We start from the raw sequence: 20,012 nt of genomic DNA on the forward strand, positions 1-20,012 counted from the left end.
AGTTTCTGAGGAGTGGATCGGGTCCCTGTAGAGTGGACTGCAGTTACTGTAGAGTGGATGTTGGTGCTAAGTGCTGGCCTTGGCACCCGTCCCTCCCGTGCTGGCGGGGGTGCACCTCTCCCAGCTGCACCCGGGACAAGCGCCCCACCCGTCTGTCTCCAGCCCAGCTGCAGCTCCAGCAGGTGGCGCTGCAGCAGCAGCAGCAGCAGTTCCAGGCGCAGCAGCAGGTGGCGCTGCAGCAGCAGCAGCAGCAGCAGCAGTTCCAGGCGCAGCAGAGCGCCATGCAGCAGCAGTTCCAGGCGGCCGTGCAGCAGCAGCAGCAGCTCCAGCAGCAGCAGCACCTGATCAAGCTGCACCAGCAGAACCAGCAGCAGGTGCCGGCCTCGAGCCCCAGAGCCCGGGCGGGGGGCTCCTGGATGCAGGCGGCCACGGCGAGGCAACCCTCGACGGGAAGGCTGGCCAGGGCCGCGGGTCCTCTGAGCACGTCCAGGCCTCCTGTCCGCCCTGTCCCTGAGAGTTCTGGTGTCTGGACGCCGCACTCGTCGTCCCATGCGGGTGGCTGTGTCACAGGAAAAGCTCTTCTCTCGCACATGGTCTCAGTCAGTGTGCTGACGGGCTAAGCGTGTCCCGCTCCAGCCTGTTGTAGGTGGGGGAGGGAAGCCCCAAAGGACCCACCCTTGGCCACCTGCTCCCGGCCTGGGCTTGCGCCTCCTTTCCCACAGCCCCTCTCCCGGGCTGACAGGGGGTCTTCAGGCCCATCTCTCCCCCTCATCCTGAAGCTGGCCCTGTGCCCACTTTCGGGGCCACACAGGCAGCCCTGGAAGGGGCTCCCGAGGTCTGTGGTCAGCCGAGCGTTGCCCAGCTTCTCTGGGGCTGTACCTACACCTGACCCCTTACCACGCCCTCTGGACCCCTCCCTGGACCCTGCCTTTGTCCCCTCAGGCTTCAGACGGGCCAGTGTCCGTGGCCAGGGCCCTGTGACGCTGGGAGTCCCTCTGCCCCCGGGAGCGCTGCTGGGCCAGGCCACAAGCTGATGGGGTTGCTTATTCTGCCCCAGATGCAGCAGCAGCAACTACAGCGCATGGCACAGCTGCAACTGCAGCAGCAGCAGCAGCAGCAGGCTCTCCAGGCCCAGCCGCCCATCCAGCAGCCGCCGCTGCAGCAGCCCCCGCCCCCGCCCTCGCAGGCCCTGCCTCAGCAGCTGCAGCCCCCGCAGCACCACCAGGCCCCGCCGCAACCCCCGCCGCAGTCACAGCCACAGCCTTTGGTGTCACAGGCTCCGGCCCTCCCGGGGCAGATGCTGTACACCCAGCCGCAGCTGAAACTGGTGAGTAGCCGGTGTCACGCGGCCGGGGCCCTCCTCCCGGTGTCCCCAGGGCTGTGGATGGCAGGCCCTCTTCCGGCACCAGGACTCACCCTGGCACCCCCGCCCTGGCCCCCATGTGCCGCTCAGCAAAGGAGCGTGCGTCCCACCAGCTGCCGCACCCCATGGCAATGCCCTTCCTGCCAGGAGGCACCTTGTCTTCCAAGCATCCTGGCTGATTTGGTGGAGGCCAAGGGCATCGTAAGGTTGTGGGTGAGAAGGTGGATGGCCGCACCTGCATTCTCACTGTGGCGGAGGGCATGCCACCTGCCCGGCCCACGACCACTCGGGGTTCTGTCCTGAGCAGAGGTCGTGACAGTGTTTTTGAGGAAGGCGTAAGATATTATCTTGTCATGCACCTGTGCAAAAACAGATCCGTGTCTGTAAATGGGGACATCACAGGGAAGACAGCATCGTACCCAGTCGGGGACGTTCGCTGTGCCAGGAGCCATCTTAACGTGTTTTTTGGCTTGCTGCTTGCTTTTTGTCCTTTTCTCTTCGCTCTTCGCTGGGTGAGGTGGTGCAAAGCTGCACCTGAACCATGAGGTGGGCGACTCGGAGGCCCCCAGGCACAGGCTGCAGGGCTGGGAGTCCTGAGCAGGGTCCCGTCAGCAGGAGCCCTCTGGCCTAGGTTCTTTCGAGGAGTCGGGGCTGCGAGCAGGGCTCTCGTGGGCCGTCAGCGCCCTGGGCTCGCCGCAGCAGCTGGTGGTGGTGGTGGTTGTGTGGTGGCCCATTGGGGCAGACTTCTCATTGGAGTCAGGGAGGCAGGGCTCTACTCTACCGACTCAGAGCCAGGCTGCATGGGCACTGCCAGTGAGCCCCAGGTGAGGGTTGACTGGTAGCGGACATCAGCCGGGGAAGTGGCAGGAGCCCCTCCTCGGCCCTGGCCTGGTGGCTGCAGGTCGCTGCTCCTCCCTCCGCAGGTCCGGGCTCCAATGGTCGTCCAGCAGCCGCAGGTGCAGCCCCAGGTCCCGCCGCAGACAGCAGTGCCCACGGCCCAGGCCTCGCAGATAGTGGGTCCCGGAGTCCAGGTGAGGGCCCTGCGCCCAGGCTCGGGGGGCATCAGCCAGTGCCCGTCACCCGTGGACAGCGGGCTTCTGGCTGGATCGGGCCGGTCCCGGGGTCCTCGGGGCAGCTCCGCCGGTGTGTCTGGGTTTGAGCTGCACAGGGCACGTGCCATGCCCACCCCACACCGCCCCAGGTCTTCCCTCTTGCCTCCTTCCCCAGCGTGTGATGGGGTGGGGGGCGGGGGCCACGTGCTCTCTTCCCGCCTCAGCTCTGAGCATGGAGCTGGGGGCCGTTGCTCCAGAGACCAGGAGGCGTCCTCCAGCAGTCAGCCCTGACTTCCAGGACTCACCCCTGGGTGCCCACCCCCTGCACATCGATGTCTATGGACAGAAGGGCCTCCCGGCCTTGCCCAGGAGCGGCCACAGTCTCTTTGGTGTCTGGGGTGGGGGCCAGGCCTTGTGACTTCTCCACAGGCCCCCTCGCCCCCCAGCCTGTGTCCAGACATGGTCTTGCTGCTTCTTGTCTCCCGCCCACAGCGGCTCAGGAGGGCGTTGACTCAGCAGGTGTGCCGTGGTGAGACCCGTGGGCCCACGGGCTTCTGCGCACCGCCCCCCCTCCCGTGGCCGTGTCAGCCGAGCGCCGTGTTTGGGCCGGGATGCCGCGTGTCCCTTAGCGTCCAGCCTGGCCCTGTGGCTCGAGTCTGGGGGAGCGTGCTGATGGGGTTCCCACAGCCTTTGGAGGGGCTCTGTGACCTCCCCGTCCTCCTCGGCTCACCCACACGTGACCTCGTGTGAAGCAGACTGCCAGCATCACCTCTGCAGCCAGGGCAGGACTGCGGGCCCCGTGTGCCCACATCAGCCACTTCCTCTGCCACCACTCTGTCCAGGCCTCGTCCGCAGGCCTCCTGGGGCTCCCTGCTCTCAGGGTGCGCTCCGTTCCCCTTCCCAGCGGTCACGCCGCCTTTGCTTCTGCTGGAGTTTGGTGCGGCCTGCGTGGCACTTGGTCGTTTCGAGGGGGGCGTGGATTTGTGACCTGTCCCAGCAGAGTGCAGAGAGCTGATGGCAGAGCTCAGGTGGGGGCAGAGCTCAGGTGGGGACGTGGGGTGCAGTAGTGGGGAGGGGCGGGGTCACCCCTCCTCCCGCAGGGTTTGGAGTTCTGAGGATTGGCCTTCAGGATAGGGGGCGTGCCCATGGCCTGCCTGCGATGGAGGCCAGCCTGGGTGTCTACGCCCAGGGCTCCCAGGTCTGCCCCCCGGGTGGGGCACTCGTGGGGCCTGGTGGGCTGGCCTCGCTGCACGCTCGTCTAGCAGCGGTGGGTGTGAGAAGAGCCCTGGGGGAATCTCTGCTTCCTCAGCCCTTCTTTGCAGCCTCGGTGGTAGCAGTGCACAAGACGGAGACACGTCTGACCCAACACTAGGAAGTCAGCGTGGGTGGGGGAGGAGGGGCTGAGGGGCAGGCAGGAAGCACGGGTGGGAGCCCGCTTGGTGGCTTTTCTTTCCTCCTCACGTTTCAGCAAAAGTCAGGCTCTCCTGGACGCCGTCCCCAGGGCCACGTCGCCGCTCGTGGCTGTGGACATTTCCTCTGGAGCGGGTCCTGCCGCCCCCGTCCCCATCTGGTTCTCGGGTCTGGAGGATTTTACCGTTAGCAGTAGTGGGTGGCGCTTCTCGGAGTGACTCCGGGGCACTTGGGGCTTCGGTCGTACCAGCCCCGGCTGGAGCCTGGGACCCGGGTGTCTGAGGACGACCGGGCACCCATCTGGACGCCTGGCTCTGGCGGTAACTCCAGAGAGGAGAGCATCCTGGGGGCCACGGACTAGGACCCAGGAGCACTCCCCTCCCGCACAGACCGCCCCGCCCCTCCTCCAGCCCCGCCCCGCCCCTCCTCCAGCCCCGCCCCGCCCCTCCTCCAGCCCCGCCCCGCCCCTCCAGCCCCGCCTGCGGGGCGGGCGTTTTGATTCCCAGGCATCAGGCTGCCTCCTGGAGCCTGCCTGGGCGGGCTTCGTTTCGCTTCATCCTAACGGTTTTGAGCGCAGGCAGGCCCAGCTCTCCAGGAACCAGCCTAGGGCCTCAGACCCCAGACTGAGAGCTCTCATCAGGGCAAGCCAGGCCAGCCTTGATGCCTCCAGAGGTGCAGTTGACAAGGAGGGGGCTGTCAGCTCGTGCTGGGACGCGGGGGGCAGTGGGAGGCTGCAGTCGTCCAGGGAAAGGTGGGCAGAGGTGGAGGGGCCTGGGCCAGGCCGTGCTGGGGGAGCGGGCGGGGAGGGTCGCCTCGGGCAGTCTGGTGGGGTCTGGGCTCCTGTGAGTGCTCCTCCGTCTTCCCTGACTCAACAGCCACCAGGCAGAGTGGCCCTCAGCCGGCATTCGCGGCGCCAGGTGAAGAGTGCAGGCCAGGCCTGCAGAGTGCGGCGGGTGGGCTGGAGGGCGGCTGGGAGCTGCCTCCAGGGAGACGCTCGGCACACAGGAGGTGGCCGCAGTGTTGCGGACGCCCTGAGCGAAGCCAGCAGGGCCTGCGGAAGCGTCCCATGTGGTGAGGGGCCAGGCTCTGTGCACTCTGCAGGCTCTGCTCGAGGCCGCTCTGGGGGCCCATTCCAGGGCCTGGTGGGCCGCTGTCTGCCCGGCCGGGACTAGCACGTGTCTGGGCAGAAAGCGGTCTGCACATGCTCGCATTCCTAGTCCTGGGCGTGTGACCGCCTCCCTTGGTGTTCACAGACAGACGTGGTGGCGTCCTAGTGGGAGAGTGGGGCGGGAACCCGCTGCCTCCGCGCGACGAGGGCTGCAGGGAGAGGGTGACCCTGAGCGCTCTGCGCTCTCTGCTTGTGGCAGGGGTTGCTCGGCTGCCAGGCTGCAGCTCTGGCCTGGGCGCTGGCAAGGGAGACACGGGGCGACGGCATGGCACAGCCTCCGCACTGCCCTGCTGCCCGGCTTGTCCTTGCGGCCCAAGGGGTCACAGAGGCTTTGGGAGGTCAGCCCACCCATCACTGTCCGTGGCCCTCGCTGGCCTCCCCTGCCCACAGGCTCCCGCACGCACAAGGCGGGGGCCTGGCACACCGTGTCCCCACTCAAGCCTCAGCCTCTGCCAGTCCAGGGCCAGCCCTGCTGCCAGCGCGCGGGCCACGTGTGTGGCGGGGCGCACTGTGTGGGTGTTTGAGAGGCGGTGGCAGAGGGGCCGCGGGGGTGCGCAGGGCGGCTCAGCAGGCGCGCCCTCCCCGCAGGTCAGCCAGAGCAGCCTCACCGTGCTGTCGTCGCCGTCGCCGGGCCAGCAGGTGCACACCCCGCAGTCGATGCCGCCTCCCCCGCAGCCATCCCCGCAGCCTGGCCCGCCCAGCTCGCAGCCCAACTCCAACGTCAGGTAGGCCCGGCCCCACCCCTCCAGTCTGCCCTGGCCCCGCCCCGCCCCCTGCCCAGCTCACCTGTCTCCTCTCTGCCAGCTCCGGCCCCGCCCCGTCCCCCAGCAGCTTCCTGCCCAGCCCCTCTCCACAGCCTTCCCAGAGCCCAGTGACGGCGCGCACCCCGCAGAACTTCAGCGTCCCCTCCCCAGGACCACTGAACACCCCCGGTAAGTGGGGCTCGGGTCGGGCCCAGCCACGCCCTCCATGGGCCGGGCCACGCTCACCAGGCCGTGTCCTGTAGTGAACCCCAGCTCCGTCATGAGCCCCGCGGGCTCCAGCCAGGCCGAGGAGCAGCAGTACCTGGACAAGCTGAAGCAGCTGTCCAAGTACATCGAGCCGCTGCGCCGCATGATCAACAAGATCGACAAGAACGAAGGTGGGCCTGTGGGCCAGCGGGCTAGGCAGGGTGGGGCAGGGCAGGGACCCCGGCCCGTCTGAGGATCCGCTTCTTCCCCAGACAGGAAAAAGGACCTGAGTAAGATGAAGAGCCTGCTGGACATCCTGACGGACCCCTCCAAACGGTGAGCCTTGGCGCCCAGCCTGTGGGGACAGGGCTGCTCCCACCACTCACAGAGGGTCCTACCCCATGGCCCTCACGGCCCTCTTGCTGGCCTGGCCCCCAATGTGTGGGTGGCCTTGGGCTGGAGACGGTGCTAGTGCCCACGTGTGCAGAAAGGGCACTGATCTCACAGGCGCTGGCTGTGGGAGGGACCGGACCATCTGAGAGGGGCTCGAAGGCAGGGCCACGCCCTCACATCCCTTGCTTCTCCCACGGGCCACGGAGCTGCTGAGGCCAGAGCTCGGCCAGCACCCCCTGCAGGTGGCCTGGCCTGGGACCCTGCCCTCTCCTGGAGCCTTTGGCTCAGGCGAGGCCCCCTTCTGGAACATCCTCCCTGTTCTGCTCACGTGGGCAGAACGCTGGGCACTGAGGGGCCCTGTGGGAGGTGGACGGCCCTCTGGCCTCTCAAAGTAGTCGGGTGGGGCCAGGGGCCTGGCCTGCATCCTCCCTTGGCCCATCACGGTGTGCCTTGTCCTGGGCGTGGGGCCGCCCTGCCTCAGACTTCGGGCCTGGGAACAGCGCGTGGGCTGGCGGGCTCCTGGGAGTGGTGCCGGTGGCCCAGGCCCCAGCCCGCTCCGTCCAGAGAAGGCCAGACTGTCCGTGGCTGGGCAGAGATCTGGGAGCTCTCGGCTCCCCGTCCCCCACACAGAGGGCCAGCCCCGTCGTCCTCCCTCAGGTGCCCGCTGAAGACGCTGCAGAAATGTGAGATCGCCCTGGAGAAGCTTAAGAACGACATGGCGGTGGTGAGTGGGCTGCCGTGCCTGGCGCTGTTCGTAGGGTCGTGGGCATCCCTGGTGGTCAGGGCTCACCACGGTCTAACCACGAGCTGGAGCCTGCAGCCTGAGGGGGCGGGGGCCGTACCCGGTGCAGTGGGCTGAGGTGAGGACGTGATGGGAAGCTCTGGCTGCGGCTCGCAGTGCACGGCTCTCGTGGCCCACGGGCCTGGCCGGGCTGCCGTGGAGTGTCCGGGCCCGCCCGCCCCGTCTGTGGTGTGGAGCTTGTGGGGAAGCCAGGAAGGCCGGCTGGGCGAGGACGAGGGCCGGGGTCCACGAGTGGGCTGCTGACCCCACCGTCCTGCTGCAGCCCACGCCCCCGCCGCCCCCAGTGCCCCCCACCAAGCAGCAGTACCTGTGCCAGCCGCTCCTGGATGCTGTTCTGGCCAACATCCGCTCACCCGTCTTCAACCACTCCCTGTACCGCACGTTCGTGCCGGCCATGACGGCCATCCACGGCCCGCCCATCACGTGCGTACCCGCGGGGCTTGGTGGGCGGCCAGGCCGTGGCCCAGCCAGGGGCTCAGCATGGCTGCCTCCTCCAGGGCCCCGGTGGTGTCCACCCGAAAGCGGAAGTTTGAAGAGGATGAGCGGCAGACCATCCCCAACGTGCTCCAGGGGGAGGTGGCGCGGCTGGACCCCAAGTTCCTGGTGAACTTAGATCCTTCGCACTGCAGCAACAGCGGCGCCGTCCACCTGATATGCAAGCTGGGTGAGCGCAGGGCCGGGCTGGCGGGACGCCTGCTCGCCCAGCCCCGCCCTCCTGGAATCTGCCCGCTGTCTTCTGGGCCCACGCGTGAGAGCAGGCGCACTTGCCTGGGGGCGGGCCCTGAGCCTGCCTGCTCTCATCCCTGCCCCCACCCCGGGCACGGAAGCCTCTTCCCTCCCGTCCAGCTGCAGCTCCGGGTCTCTGAGGAGACGGGAAGCGCGGGAGTCAGTGCCTGGGCTCCGCACTGGCCTCTGCAGGGCCTCCAGGCCTGGTGGGCGCTGCCGGGTCACAGGTGCCCCCGTGTGTTGCAGATGACAAGGATCTCCCCAGCGTGCCGCCGCTGGAGCTCAGCGTGCCTGCCGACTACCCCGCCCAGAGCCCGCTGTGGATCAATCGGCAGTGGCAGTACGGTGGGTGACCGGGGGGCAGGCACCCGGCGTTCCTCCACGAGCCCCCGCCCTCGTGCCCTCTTCCTCGGTGGACGGAGCAGGTGGCCGCGCAGGCCCACGGGGAGGGGAGGCTCCCTGCCCACCACACCCCTGCAGTGCTGAACAGCCGGCTCAGGGCTGAGGCTGTCCCAGCAGCCCCGTGGGTCTCTGTGAGGCTCCTGAGGACCCATCTGCAGGACAGGCCCCGGGAGCACCCCATTGGTGGAGACGTTCCTCCCCGGGCTCAGGGCTGGCCTGTAGAGGACCAGGCCCTGAGGGCAGTCCCCGGTCCAGCTGTCCGCTGGCGTATGGGAGCTGGCACCCAGGCCCCGGGCTGGGGAGGGCAGCGGGGGTCCTGGCAGAGGCTCACGGCCGCCCTTCTCTGCAGACGCCAACCCCTTCCTGCAGTCCGTGCACCAGTGCATGACCTCGCGGCTGCTGCAGCTCCCTGACAAGCACTCGGTCACGGCCCTGCTCAACACCTGGGCCCAGAGTGTCCACCAGGCCTGCCTCTCAGCCGCGTAGCCGCACCACCGCTGCATGTCCGGCTTCCGCCCTCCAGGGGCCACGGGGCAGCTGGCCGCCTCCTCGGCCCCATGCCAGACGTTCACAATGCTGGCTTCCTTAGAGAGCCTGGACCTCGGTTAGCTCTCCTGCTTTCCCTCCGCCTCGGGACCAGCTACAGGCTTCCGTGTGTGGAGAGGCCCCGGCCACACCCCGGCCCTGCGCTCGTGGGCTGCTGTCCCCTGCAGGGCCCATGTCTACTTGGCGCGAGCCTTGTGAGTGTGTGCCGGAAAGCCTTCTGCTGTTTCCCAGGGGGCGTGCAGGACATAGGAGACCCTGAAGATGCACGCAGAGCTCCCTGACCGCAATTCGGGTTCAGGGTGGCCACGGGGAGCCCCGGGGTCGGGCGCTGGCTGCAGGGCCCTGCCACCACCGGGGCCTCACACCTCGCACCCCCTCCCGCCAGGCCTGGAGCCCGCTGGGTCAGGATGCTGTTCTTGGACCCAGCGTTCTGAGAGACTGAGGGCTCCTGCCAGGGCGTTGGGCAGCTGGCCCTCGCTGATGAGGTTCCCTCTTTTTGTATGTGCATTACCGTGTCTTCTGTGGTTCTTATAATAAATTTATTATTCCTGTGTTTGTCATGAATTTGTCACTGTGTCTCCCCACCCCCCCCACCCCCCGTGAGCCCGGGGCCCTCTGTCCAGTGAGGGGCGCTGTCGGGGCGGAGCAAGGTCCCCCACTGTGGAGGGGGGATGCCCAGACTCCGTGGGGCTGGGAGGACTGTCCTGCCAGGCAGGGGTCCGAGCCGAAGCTGCCAGTCTGGCAGACAAGGGTGTCCTGCGGCCATTGCCTGGCAGGCCAGCATCCTGGGGGGGACCTTGCCCCACAGCCATGGCCCCAGCCCTTGGTGGAGGAAGGTGGGCCGGGCAGGGCCGCTCACCAGCTGTCTGTGCCGGTGCACACAGGACGGGGTCTCGCTCGGGTGCCTGGAAGGCAGCCCCCTGCGCCCTGGGAGGAGCGTGCGGGCGGTGTCTGAGCTTGTCTTCTTCCAGGGCAGCGCTGGGTCCTGGCAGGCGGGCTGACTCCTGGCAGGCCCCGCCCACCGCCAGGCGCAGAGCCGGGTGAGGGATGAGGCTCGCGACTGGGAGAAACAAGCTTTATTTCCAGGCTTCAACAGGTAGGCTCACGCTTATCTCGTAACATGTGCATGAGAACGCAGAATAGCGAGATACTGAGGAAGAAAATAAACAGTTCCCAGCCCCGAGACCTCGTGCGGTATCCACCGTGGGCCTGGCTGGCTTGGCTTATGAGTGCCGGGGGTCCGTGGGGCGCAGTCCCGCAGGGTGGTGGCCAGCACGGCACTCAGAGCACCGAGCGGTGCAGCCGCCGGCCCTGCACGGCCTGCAGCCGCCGCTGCCGCTCCGCAAAGCTGGTCTTGAGGCTCTGCTTCAGTGCCGGCAGGATGGCATGCTCCGCCACGGGCGCCCGGCTCAGGATCAGGCTGGGGGACAGCGGGGGTCACCGCAGGCACCTTCCCTGCCCCGCAGTCCCCGGGCGCAGAGGCGGCCCACCTCCCATCCCAGCAGGACTCACCATTTCTTAGAGATGCCCTTGGCGGTGACCTTGGGGAGCTGCGTGGCCCCCAAGTGCAGGGCCTCCTGGTCTCTGGAGAAGGGAGTTGGCCGTGAGCCCCAGATAAGCGGGCCCAACCGTGCCCCTGCAGCCTCCTGGCACACCTACCTGGGAGAGCTGGGCCCAGCCTCCTCGGGGCCGGCCCTGGGCCTCTGGCTCCCTTCCAGGAGTGACTTAAGGTGCTGCAGCTGAAGGCAGGCAGGAGAGGCGCACTGGGTGGGCCGGTGGGGCCCTGGGGCACCCCTCCCCTCCCCTTCTGCCTCCCCTCCCCTCCCCTTCTGCCTCCCCTCCCCTCCCCTTCTCCCCCCACTTCTCCCCTCCCCTCCCCTCCCTTTACCCCCTCCCCTTCTCCCTCCCCTCCCCTCCCCTTCTCCCTCCCCTCCCCCCTCCTCCCTCCCTCTCCCCCTTCTGCCTCCCCTCCCTCCCCCCCCCCCCCTCCCCTCCCCCTCCTTCTCCCCCCCCTCCCCTCCTCCCTCCCTCCCTCCCTCCCTCCCCTCCCTCCCTCCCTCCCCCTCCCCCCCCTTCTCCCCACCCTCCCCCTCCCCCCCCCTCCCCCCCCCTCCCCCACCTCCTGTGCCTGCAGGAGGTTGGCATTCCACAGCTGCCGGATGACGACCTCACACTGCTGCAGCGTGGCGGGCTTGCGCAGGTGCAGGGGCAGGCCCACCGAAGGAGGCGCCTCTGGCACCTGCCTGCCCTTGTGCTGGCTGCCCACTGCCCAAGGGGGCACTGCGTTAGCGCTGTCTGCTTCTTCATCCCTGAAACAGTCACGAGAGCTGCCAGGGTCGGGGTGGGGGCAGTCTGCCGTGGGCGGTCTCACCAGCTCTCAGGGCGGCACTTGCTCCAGCATGGGAAGGGGGCGTCTCCGCAGCCTGGCTCCCTCCCTTCTGTGCCCGGCAGCGGGTGGGGGTCCCAGCCCACCCCTTCCTCCCCTTGCAGCACACACTGAGAGGCGGGTGTGGTCTGAGCTGCCTGGCTGCCCTCAGTGCTGACCGCAAGCCTGGGGTCCAGCATGGGGTGCCCACTGGCTCAGTGGACAGCAGGCGAGCCCCAGGGTGGCCCTGCCCTGGTGTGCCGATCCCGTGCCCTCCAGAGCGCAGCACGGTTCCTGGGGGAGACCCAACCAGACTCAGGGTTCTCTGGGTGAAAAGCAAGCTAATCTGGAGGCCTGGACACTTTGCTTCTGTGTTTTAAAGCATGCTGTAGGGGCTGCTGCCAGCCCCTCCTGCAGATTCAGGTCAGTTCAGGGGGCCCACTGGATCCCGGGGAGGGGAAAAGGCAGTGCCCACCGGGTGGGCGAACCCAGCCTTCAGGAGCTTGCTTCCCACTGGAGGCTGTTTGAAAGGGTGACGCCGTGGGCGGGTTCCAGGCTGTGAACCTGCCAAGTGCACCCGTCCCGCAGGCACAGGGAGCCTTACTTGACAAGCCCCTGCACGCCGAGGGCCTTGTCCACCCTGCCACCATGAAGCAGGGTGGCGACTGAGGTCTCCTCCTCCAGGTCCGGCTTCTGGGGGACTTCAGCTTTCCAGTCTTGTTTCTTAGAGGACCCGGGCTGGGGCCTTGCCTTGCCCTGAGAGCCGGCTGCAGGTCAGACCCAGATGGGGCCTTGTCACTGGGCGTCAGTGGGCCACGTGTGCCCGCGGGGCCCCGCCCGTCCCTCGGTAAAGGGGACAGGGGAACGGCCTCCTGGGCGGCGTGCTGGGAGACACAGAGGCAGGGCGAAGCCCGTGGGGGCCTGAATGTCCTGAAGGGGCCACAGTGCTGAAGGCCAGATGCCCCAGCAGCTGAAGCAGGGAGAGAGCCCTACACGCCCTGCAGAGTGGTCCTGTGGGCCTCAGCAGAGCTCGGGGCTGGGGACGGGGGGGCGGGGGTTGGCCAGCAGCCGTTCCCTGACTCTGAACCCATTTTGGGCAAAATGAAAGTGAAGGCGAGATCTGGGCCGCCCGTACGAAGCCTGGAGCGTCAGAGGCACTATCAGGCAGGGCGGCTCTCAAGGCCCTCACTCGGCTCCGCATCCAGCCCCCCACTGCGTCCTGCCTCCTCCAAGGGCTGAGGGGAGCGGGTGGAGGACCTCCGGGCTCCTGGGTCACACGTTCTACTGCCTCGCATCCCACACCAACGATCTTTCCGCCAGCCAGCCTTCTGACCTGTCCCCTGGCCTCAGCTCCCTCCTAGGGTTTCAGCTCACAGGACCCTGGGGACCCTCCTGGGTCCCTTCAGCGTCTCCTTAACCCCCGAGTCCACGGGGCCTGGCTGAGGTGCCCCCCTGAGGACCACCGTGGGCGCTCGGTGTGCTGCTCAGCACCCCACGCCCGCATCATGCCCACGGCGCCTGAGGCGCCCTGCTCTACCCTGACCCCGAGCACAGAGGCGCTGGCGCACTCACCCGACACTGTCGTGTTCGAGACGGACTTGTTGGACTGAAGGCTGGAGCTCGACGTGCTGCCTGTGGGGCACGCGGGGTCAGCCCACGGTGGCAGGGCCACGCTCCCGTCCCGCCCGTTCCTATGCCCTCTCCACATTTGAGCGATGCCACCCCAGACCCTGCCAGTCCCGGAGGGAGCCATGGAAGGGGGCTGCGGGTGGAAGCGGGGCCCTGAGTGGGAGCATGGCCTCTCCCCAGGTCCCCTCGGGGGCCTCCAGCACTGCATGCCCACATCAACACTTGGCGGCTATGGGGCCCTGCCAGAGAAGGGTCCCTGCCACCCCACCCTCTGCGTGCCTCCCAGGAAGAGCACCCTGGGGGCCTTCGAGGCTGGCACCGCTCACCACTCAGACCACCTCCTGATGTAGACCTGGCCTCAGCAGTAGGAGGGGAGGGGAGCCCTGGGTGAGGCTGGGGGACAGGCAAGGTGAGTGGGCTGCAGATGAGGCCGTGGGTGGTTGCTGTGGAGACGGTGGGGTGGCCCGAGGCCTCAGGGACCAGAGCTGGGGCTGTGCTGGGCCGGCCCATGTTTCAGGGGACGAACGTCTGGGGCGGCAGCGCAAGTAGACAAGCCTCTGGGAGAGTGAGGCTGGGGTCCGTGGGGGCGCGAGGGCAGAGACTGCCTCTCACTCTTCTGTCCACGGCCCCTGCTGTGTTCTGGGGCACAGTCACCCAGCTCGTAGCTGGGAGCCGTCCGTGTGTCTGGGCCCCGTCTCCCTGGGCTAATCTGGGGGCTGCTCTTGAGGGCAGGTGCTTTGCACGAGGTACCTGTGGGCCTCAGCCTTACCTTTCTTATGTGATTTCTGGTTCATGATGAGCTTGTAGTGGAGATCTGAAAGCAAGCACAGGCTCTGCTCAGGGCCACTCTGAGAGACAGCTTGGCTGCCCCTGGCCCAGGCCTCCCTGCTGAGCCCCTGAGGAGCCCTGCCCCGTGGACCCGGCCATGGCACCCTCGGGTGGACTCGGGGTGCCCCTGGCTGCTCCCTGAGCCCCTCCCTGTATCCGTGATGTCTGCGGGGCACCCTCTGCTGGGTGGGCCCAGACTCCAGGGGGGACAGAGCAAGTCAGGAGGACCCAGGTGGCAGGGATCCCTCTGGGTGCTTGGCTTGGGAAAATCCATCGACCTGCCTGTGCGGACTCGGGGCGGGGTGGGGTGGGGGTAGTGGGGGCGATGTTTTACTTCGACAAAAGTTTTTCAAAGGAGGCGGCCGGGTTTCCGTTGGGGGTGGTGCAGCGGGCTTGGGGCCTGGGGGGGGGAGTCCCGCGAGGCCGCCTCCTGAGGTGGGCCCGCCGCCCGCCTCACCCTTGTTCTCCCGCTTCAGGTGCTCGATCTCCTCGTGGAGCTTGACCAGCGTCTCCGAGTGCTGCTGCTGCAGGAACTGCACGCTCTTCTCCAAGTCCAGCACCCGCTTCTGAGCCTCGTTGAGCCCGAGCGACGCGCCGTGCTGCCCGGGCTGGGGGACCGCCGGCAGGCGCTGGCGCAGGCGCGACGTGCCCCGGGAGCTCAGGATCCCCGAGCTGCGGGGCCGCTGCCCGGCCGCCACCCCCGTCGCGCTCATGTAGCCGCTGCCGCTGCACGCCCACTCGGTGGCCCGGCTGCCGCCTGGCGTGGCGTTGCCATGGAAACGGGAGGGCCCGCTGGGGGCGCACGCGCGGCGGGGCGGGCCTTGCTTGGGGGCGGGGCGCCTGGGGGCGGGGCTTCGGCGTGGCTGGCTGGGGGCGGGGCCTGGGTGAGACCCTTGACCTCCGTGCGGGTGTCCTGGCCCCGCCCCAGTGGGGTAGCTCGCTTGGTCACAGGCCGTCCCTCATTTCAGAAAGTTGAAGAGGAACTACAGAGCCTCTTGAAGGAGAAAGTGGAGAATGAAAAAGTTGGCTTAAAATTCAAAAGGCTAAGATCATGGCATCCAGTCCCGTCACTTCCATGGCAAATAGATGAGGAAAAAGTGGAAACAGTGGCAGACTTTGTTTTCTGGGGCTCCAAAACCACTGCGGACTGTGACTCCAGCCATGAAATTAAAGGACTGCTGCTCCTGCAATCAAAGCTATGACAAACCTAGACAGCATACTAAACAGCAGAGACGTTATTTTGCTGACAGAGGTGCATAGGGTCAAAGCTATGGTTTTTCCCGTAGTCATGTATGGATATGAGAGTTGGACCATGAAGAAATCTGAGCACCAATGTAAAGATGCTTTTGAACAGTTGTGCTGAAAAAGATTCTTGAGAGTCCCTTGGACTGCAAGGAGATCCAACCAGTCAATCCTAAAGGAAATCAACCTTGAATCTTTACTGGAAGTACTGAAGCTGAAGCTGCAATACTCTGGCCACCTGATTCAAAGAGCCAACTCATTGGAAAAGACCCTGATGCTGGGAAAGATTGAAGGCAGGAGGAGAAGGGGGCAACAGAGGATGAAATGGTTGGAGGGCATCACCGACTCGATAGACATGAGTTTGAGCGAGCTCTGGGAGTTGGTGATAGACAGGGAGGCCTGGTGTGCTGCAGTCCATGCAGTCACAATGAGTCGGACACAACTGAACGACTGAACAGCAACATTCCTCTGACAAACCATGGAGACTCATCCTCCTTTCCAGGTCTTAATTCGTTTTGTTCACTGGTTGTGTTGTAATAGTTCATGTTTTAAATAGCTGACACGTTACAGAGTGATACTTCAGATGACACGGTTTTGTCCCAAAAATCGAAGGTAGAATCTCCATGTCCGGTCATCGCAGATCCCTGTGCTTTATGAAGTGTGAGCAAAACACACGGAACAGCTGTCCGCAGGCTCCAGGGAAGAACAAAAAGCAAACGGAATCTGCAAGGAGGCAGTACTTGAAGAGCTGTTTTCTCCTGAGGGCTGCTGATCAGCGAGGCCAGAGCAGAAGGCCGCCAGCTTATTGGCTGGAGAGGGTGATGGGTGAAAACTGAGGGGTGCTGGAGAGTTTGGAGCTACGAACTCTCTTCAAGTGCGTGGCTGGCCTGAAATGCAGAAGGTCCCAGGGCAGGACAGAGCCGGAGGCCAAAATGGCCAACTCCAGGGGAGACCACGTTTGGAAACAGAGATGCTTTCAGAGAAGACAGAGAAGTTTTTCATTTAAACTCCAAAAGAGTCCCAGCTTGGGAATAAAGGCAGTACTTCAGAAATAAGAGATTTGCATGAAGAGTAAGGACAAAGTCAAACTTCATCTGCCCCTATAAAATGTAAGCCCAGCCTCCACAAGTCCTTGTAGTCTTCCAGTAACTCAACTGCCCAGAGAACAAAAGTCAGAACCCCTCAGAGGAGGAGAGCAGAACCCAGAGTCCCATTGCCACATGACCTGTGATGTCAGAATTACACTAGTAAAGCCCAGACGTGGTGGGGTCAAGGGGGAGAATTCAGATTCAGTCGACAGAAGCAGATCACAAGGAATCCTAGACAACAGAATTTACGGCAACGTGGTGGTGGTGGTGGCTTACTTGGTCAGTCGTGTCCGACTCTTTGGAGCCCATAGGCTGTAGCCCACCAGGCTCCTCTGTCCATGGGATTTTCCAGGCAAGAGTACTGGAGCGGGTTGCCATTTCTTTCTCCAGGAGATCTTCCCAACCCAGAGATCAAACCTGGGTCTCCTGTATTGCAGGCAGATTCTTTACTGACTGAGCCACCAGGGACGCCCAACAGAAAAGTACTGTATAATACGTTTAAAATCTGCAGCAGAAGATGGTTATGGTGATTGAGACCATGGAGGATTTTAAAACAATTGGAGGGAAATATATATATACACACACACGTGTATTTGTGTGTGTATTTGTGTGTGTATGTACGTGTGTATGTATATATGTATATATATTCTGGTTTTCTGGCCCGCATGCAAGGGACTTGGTTGTCGTCCTTCTCACCGACACAAAAAGAGCTGAACAAACAGAATCACCAACTGTTCTTAGATCCATCAGAGCACTGAGGTGGGCAAACCGCTGCCCTGTTTTGGAGACAGACGGGTACAGAGAACCACAGCTTCACTGTAGCAGAGACCTGCGCAAGAGCCAGTGCCAGGTGGGGGCGGGCAGGGCAGTCTAAGGTGTAATTGATGAATTGCTGATCTGGCTCAGTGTGAACAAGGGAGAGAGTTAAAAAAAAGGCGGGGGGAGGAGAAGCCTCCAATCTTAAGGGGCGCCCAGTGCTCCTGTTGGAGAAGGCAATGGCACCCCACTCCAGTGCTCTTGCCTGGAGAATCCCAGGGACGGGGGAGCCTGGTGGGCTGCCGTCTATGGGGTCGCACAGAGTTGGACACGACTGACGCGACTTAGCAGCAGCAGCAGCGGGGCTCCTGTTGGGTTCTTACGGGGAAGAGTGGGTACGCTGGGCCAAGGGCACTGGGTCAGGCTTGCAGGCAGCTGCCCATCAGCCAGGCGGGAGTACATCCTCCTGGGTAGAAACGATTCGAACAAGACAGACGCCCGCGTCCACCCGCCCCTGTCCTGAGCGAGGCATGGCCGCCGCCCAGGCCGCCTCTGTGCTCCCGCACTTACACTGCCGCCTGTGGGTCTGGCTCATTGTCCGCGTGACTTTGAGCTGTTTTTCTGTAACGGGGTCGTGGCAGACAGCCTGCTTTGCACCTTGCTTTCTGTTTCCAGCGCGGGTCTTGGTTCCAGGGAGCCGTCAGTCCGTCTTTTTTGTTCTGTAAACTCCGTCTGGCTGCGCTGGTCTCAGCTGTGGCCTGTCGGGTCTTCAGTTGTGTCACTGGAAGCTCAGAGTCTTGGCTCTGGACCACCGTGCATCCCCTTGGGTTTTTTTTTTTTTGCTACACAACGGTCTCTGGGCTCTTCCTATGTCTGCTCTCCTGGGCCATCCTAACCCTCCTGGGCAAAGTCAAGGACAAGCTGGCTGTGCCGGCGACCGTGCGGGCCAGGGCTGTGCGGTGCAGGAGGCGGCTGTGCCCGCTGCAGCCCCGTGAGACGAGCTTCGGTTAAGAGGGAGAGAACGTGCTCACTCAGGGCCGGCCAGGAAGACAGACTTGGCTTCTGTTCATCATCCTGGCAATTCGTGGGGAATACGTCAAATGGGAAAAGGTCACTGTCTTCCCTAAGGGCAGTGACGTGGAGGCCGCTTTCTCACTGCCAACTCCCCCACAGTCACACGCGCGCCTAGAGGTTCTGTGTGCCATCTCGCTGTGCCCTTCGGCAGGGCCCGTGCCACTGCAGTTCCCGTTCCCCGAACAGGGAGCGTGCCGTGCACGGGAGGCAACAAAAGCCGCCGTCGTTATTGTAAGCAGTCTAACGGGGAGACACGTTGTGAAGATTCCCAGGTCTGAGTATTTTCTCGTCACTGGCCCTTTTGTTGTCGTCGTATCTGAAAAACCAGTGAGTTCGCTTTTCAGTATTCACTCCTGTGTTTTCTCCTAACGGTCCTAGTTTTGGCTTTTTCTTTAAAAACAAGTAATCAGGCTGTGTCAGGTTGTACTTGCGTCATGCGGGAACCCCGCTGACTGCAGCGTTTGGTTTGTGCACTCTGAGTTCCCCGACCAGGGGTCGAACCCACGTCCCCAGCATTGCAAGGCGGATTCTTAAAACCACTGGGCCACCAGGGAGGTCCCTTCAGCTGAGCTCTCCCGAGTCGGTCTGTGATCTGAGCCTTGGTCAGGTCCCTTCAATCGTTCAGCGTTAGATTGAAGGACCCCGTCCTAGTCCTCTGGTCATGGACAAACTAATGTACCCGACAGTCTGTGTTTTCATTCCTGGATATGTGTATAATAGGTATAGTAAGTTATTTGTCAAACAAGTCTATTTACTGGGCAGCTCCTGTGTACTCGCTCAGCACTGGAGAGAAAAGAGCACAATACTCACCCACAGAGAGCAAACTCCTCGTTGGACGGATGGTCGGTCACGAGTACTTATTTATTTATTCAGCATCTCCCAGTGCCCAGCACCACACGAGTGACGAGCAGTATGTCTTTGCTTTTATCTGTGCACAGTGCTTAGTCCAGAGGGGGCCTCAGTCCAGCCCGGGAGGCAGAGGCGGGGAGGACGGACTGGGGCCAGGGGCATGGGGCTCCGCGGGCGGGAGGGAGGGGGTGCAGACCCTCAGAGACCCGCCCACGGGCCCAGCAGCGCCCCCGGGCTCCCGGATAGGAGGGTGGCGGTGGTGCCAGCCGGGCAGGGGGCTCTCGCTGGTCAGGCTGCCCTGAGTGTGGCTGTCTCGTTGGAGGTTTCAGACACATGGACTGAGCTTCCCGGGGACATTCTGTAGGACACGGAAGCTTGGAACAGACAGGAAGGCTTGTGGGAAACAGTTCAGGAAGGACAGTGAGGCCAGCGTTGGCTGTGGGGCTGGGAGGCCGGGGACTGAGAGGCGGCTGGTGTGGCCAACTTGGGCAGCACTTGGGTGGTGGCCGCAAGGTCGAAGTCAGGGCGTTGGGGCTTGGGGTGGGCAGCTGGCGTAAACCACCTGAGGCTCTGGGTGGGGCTGAGGAAATGTGCAGAACCCCCACCTCCAGCCTGCCCCCCCGGGAGCCAGGCCAGCAGCCCCTCAGGGCTCTCCCCTCGCTGTGCCCGTCCCCCGCCCCCTCCTGCAGCTCAGCTGCGGCTCCGAAACCCGGGGCCCATCAGCTAGATCCGCGGCGCCTGTGAGTGGCCTCCCCCACCGGCTCACTCCACTCGTTTCTACAGGAACCTGTGTGTCCTCCGAGCAGCTCAGAGCCAGGAGGTAGGACATGTACTCAGGTTGTTGATCTGAGTTTGGTGGCGGCCGCACCGTCAGAGCTGAGCTGACCCACAGGCTAAGCCCAAACACCAGGTGCGGTGCCCACGGGCAGGAAGCCACCTGGGCAGGTGTTGGCAGCGAGTAAGGCTTTTACAGGGTGCCATGCAAGGGAGGGGGAGCCTCAGGCCCACTGCAGCGTGGCCGCAGAGTTAGCGTTCTCTTCAGGGATTTCTTTGTGCTGGTCTTCACTGCGTCACGGGCTCTTCTCTGGTAGTTGGGAGCAGGCTTCTCGTGCTGCGGAGCTCAGGCTCAGGGAGCTCAGGCCTAGCGGTCCTGGTGCACGGGTGTAGCTGCTCTGCGGCGCGTGGGATCTTCCCAGATGAGGGATGGAACCCGTGACTCCCGAAGCAGCAGGCGGGTTCTTCAGCACTGCACCGCCAGGGAAGCCTAAGTGAGTGGCCTTTGAAGGGGAAGTGGAGGGGTGGGGCTCCCCCTCTTACGGCCAGTGCCCCCGGGTCTGGGGCTGTAGCCTGCCCAGGCGGGCTGCCTTGG

At 64.6% G+C, this 20,012-nt stretch overlaps 2 protein-coding genes across 3 annotated transcripts in view; one reads left to right on the forward strand and one right to left on the reverse strand.

Moving 5' to 3' along the window:
- The window catches only part of MED15 (mediator complex subunit 15), a 45,219-nt gene extending 35,852 nt beyond the window's left edge, over positions 1 to 9,367 (forward strand). For both annotated transcript variants that reach the window (XM_070385708.1, XM_070385709.1), the window contains 12 exons: positions 163 to 374; positions 1,058 to 1,327; positions 2,287 to 2,394; positions 5,582 to 5,718; positions 5,798 to 5,925; positions 6,000 to 6,134; positions 6,216 to 6,279; positions 6,994 to 7,060; positions 7,401 to 7,561; positions 7,636 to 7,802; positions 8,111 to 8,209; positions 8,616 to 9,367. In XM_070385708.1, the coding sequence (XP_070241809.1) occupies positions 163 to 374; positions 1,058 to 1,327; positions 2,287 to 2,394; positions 5,582 to 5,718; positions 5,798 to 5,925; positions 6,000 to 6,134; positions 6,216 to 6,279; positions 6,994 to 7,060; positions 7,401 to 7,561; positions 7,636 to 7,802; positions 8,111 to 8,209; positions 8,616 to 8,752 (1,685 nt within the window). In that variant the 3' untranslated portion in view covers positions 8,753 to 9,367. The remainder of the gene's footprint in view (positions 1 to 162; positions 375 to 1,057; positions 1,328 to 2,286; positions 2,395 to 5,581; positions 5,719 to 5,797; positions 5,926 to 5,999; positions 6,135 to 6,215; positions 6,280 to 6,993; positions 7,061 to 7,400; positions 7,562 to 7,635; positions 7,803 to 8,110; positions 8,210 to 8,615) is intronic.
- A 399-nt stretch (positions 9,368 to 9,766) lies between these two features.
- On the reverse strand, positions 9,767 to 17,315 carry LOC102278825 (coiled-coil domain-containing protein 74B). Its single transcript, XM_070386702.1, has 10 exons — positions 17,291 to 17,315; positions 15,617 to 15,685; positions 14,092 to 14,592; positions 13,576 to 13,620; positions 12,750 to 12,809; positions 11,782 to 11,944; positions 10,932 to 11,121; positions 10,472 to 10,551; positions 10,325 to 10,396; positions 9,767 to 10,232 (listed from the first exon to the last, which is right to left on the reverse strand). The coding sequence occupies exons 1-10, from the start codon at positions 17,313 to 17,315 to the stop codon at positions 10,094 to 10,096; spliced, it is 1,344 nt and encodes a 447-aa protein (XP_070242803.1). The 3' UTR covers positions 9,767 to 10,093.
- Between the last annotated feature and the right edge of the window lie 2,697 nt (positions 17,316 to 20,012).

Source organism: Bos mutus, chromosome 17 (assembly GCF_027580195.1).
Source record: "Bos mutus isolate GX-2022 chromosome 17, NWIPB_WYAK_1.1, whole genome shotgun sequence".
Taxonomy (NCBI): Eukaryota; Metazoa; Chordata; class Mammalia; order Artiodactyla; family Bovidae; genus Bos; species Bos mutus.

Excerpts from the sequence above, each read along its gene's own strand:
- LOC102278825 (XM_070386702.1), bottom strand. The coding sequence starts at position 17,315 with ATGAGCCAGACCCACAGGCGGCAGT. Across the intron at positions 15,686-17,290 it reads CCAGACCCACAGGCGGCAGT|CCAATAAGCTGGCGGCCTTC; the intron begins GTAAGTGCGGGA and ends CACCCTCTCCAG. Across the intron at positions 10,233-10,324 it reads AAGGGCATCTCTAAGAAATG|CCTGATCCTGAGCCGGGCGC; the intron begins GTGAGTCCTGCT and ends GCTGTCCCCCAG.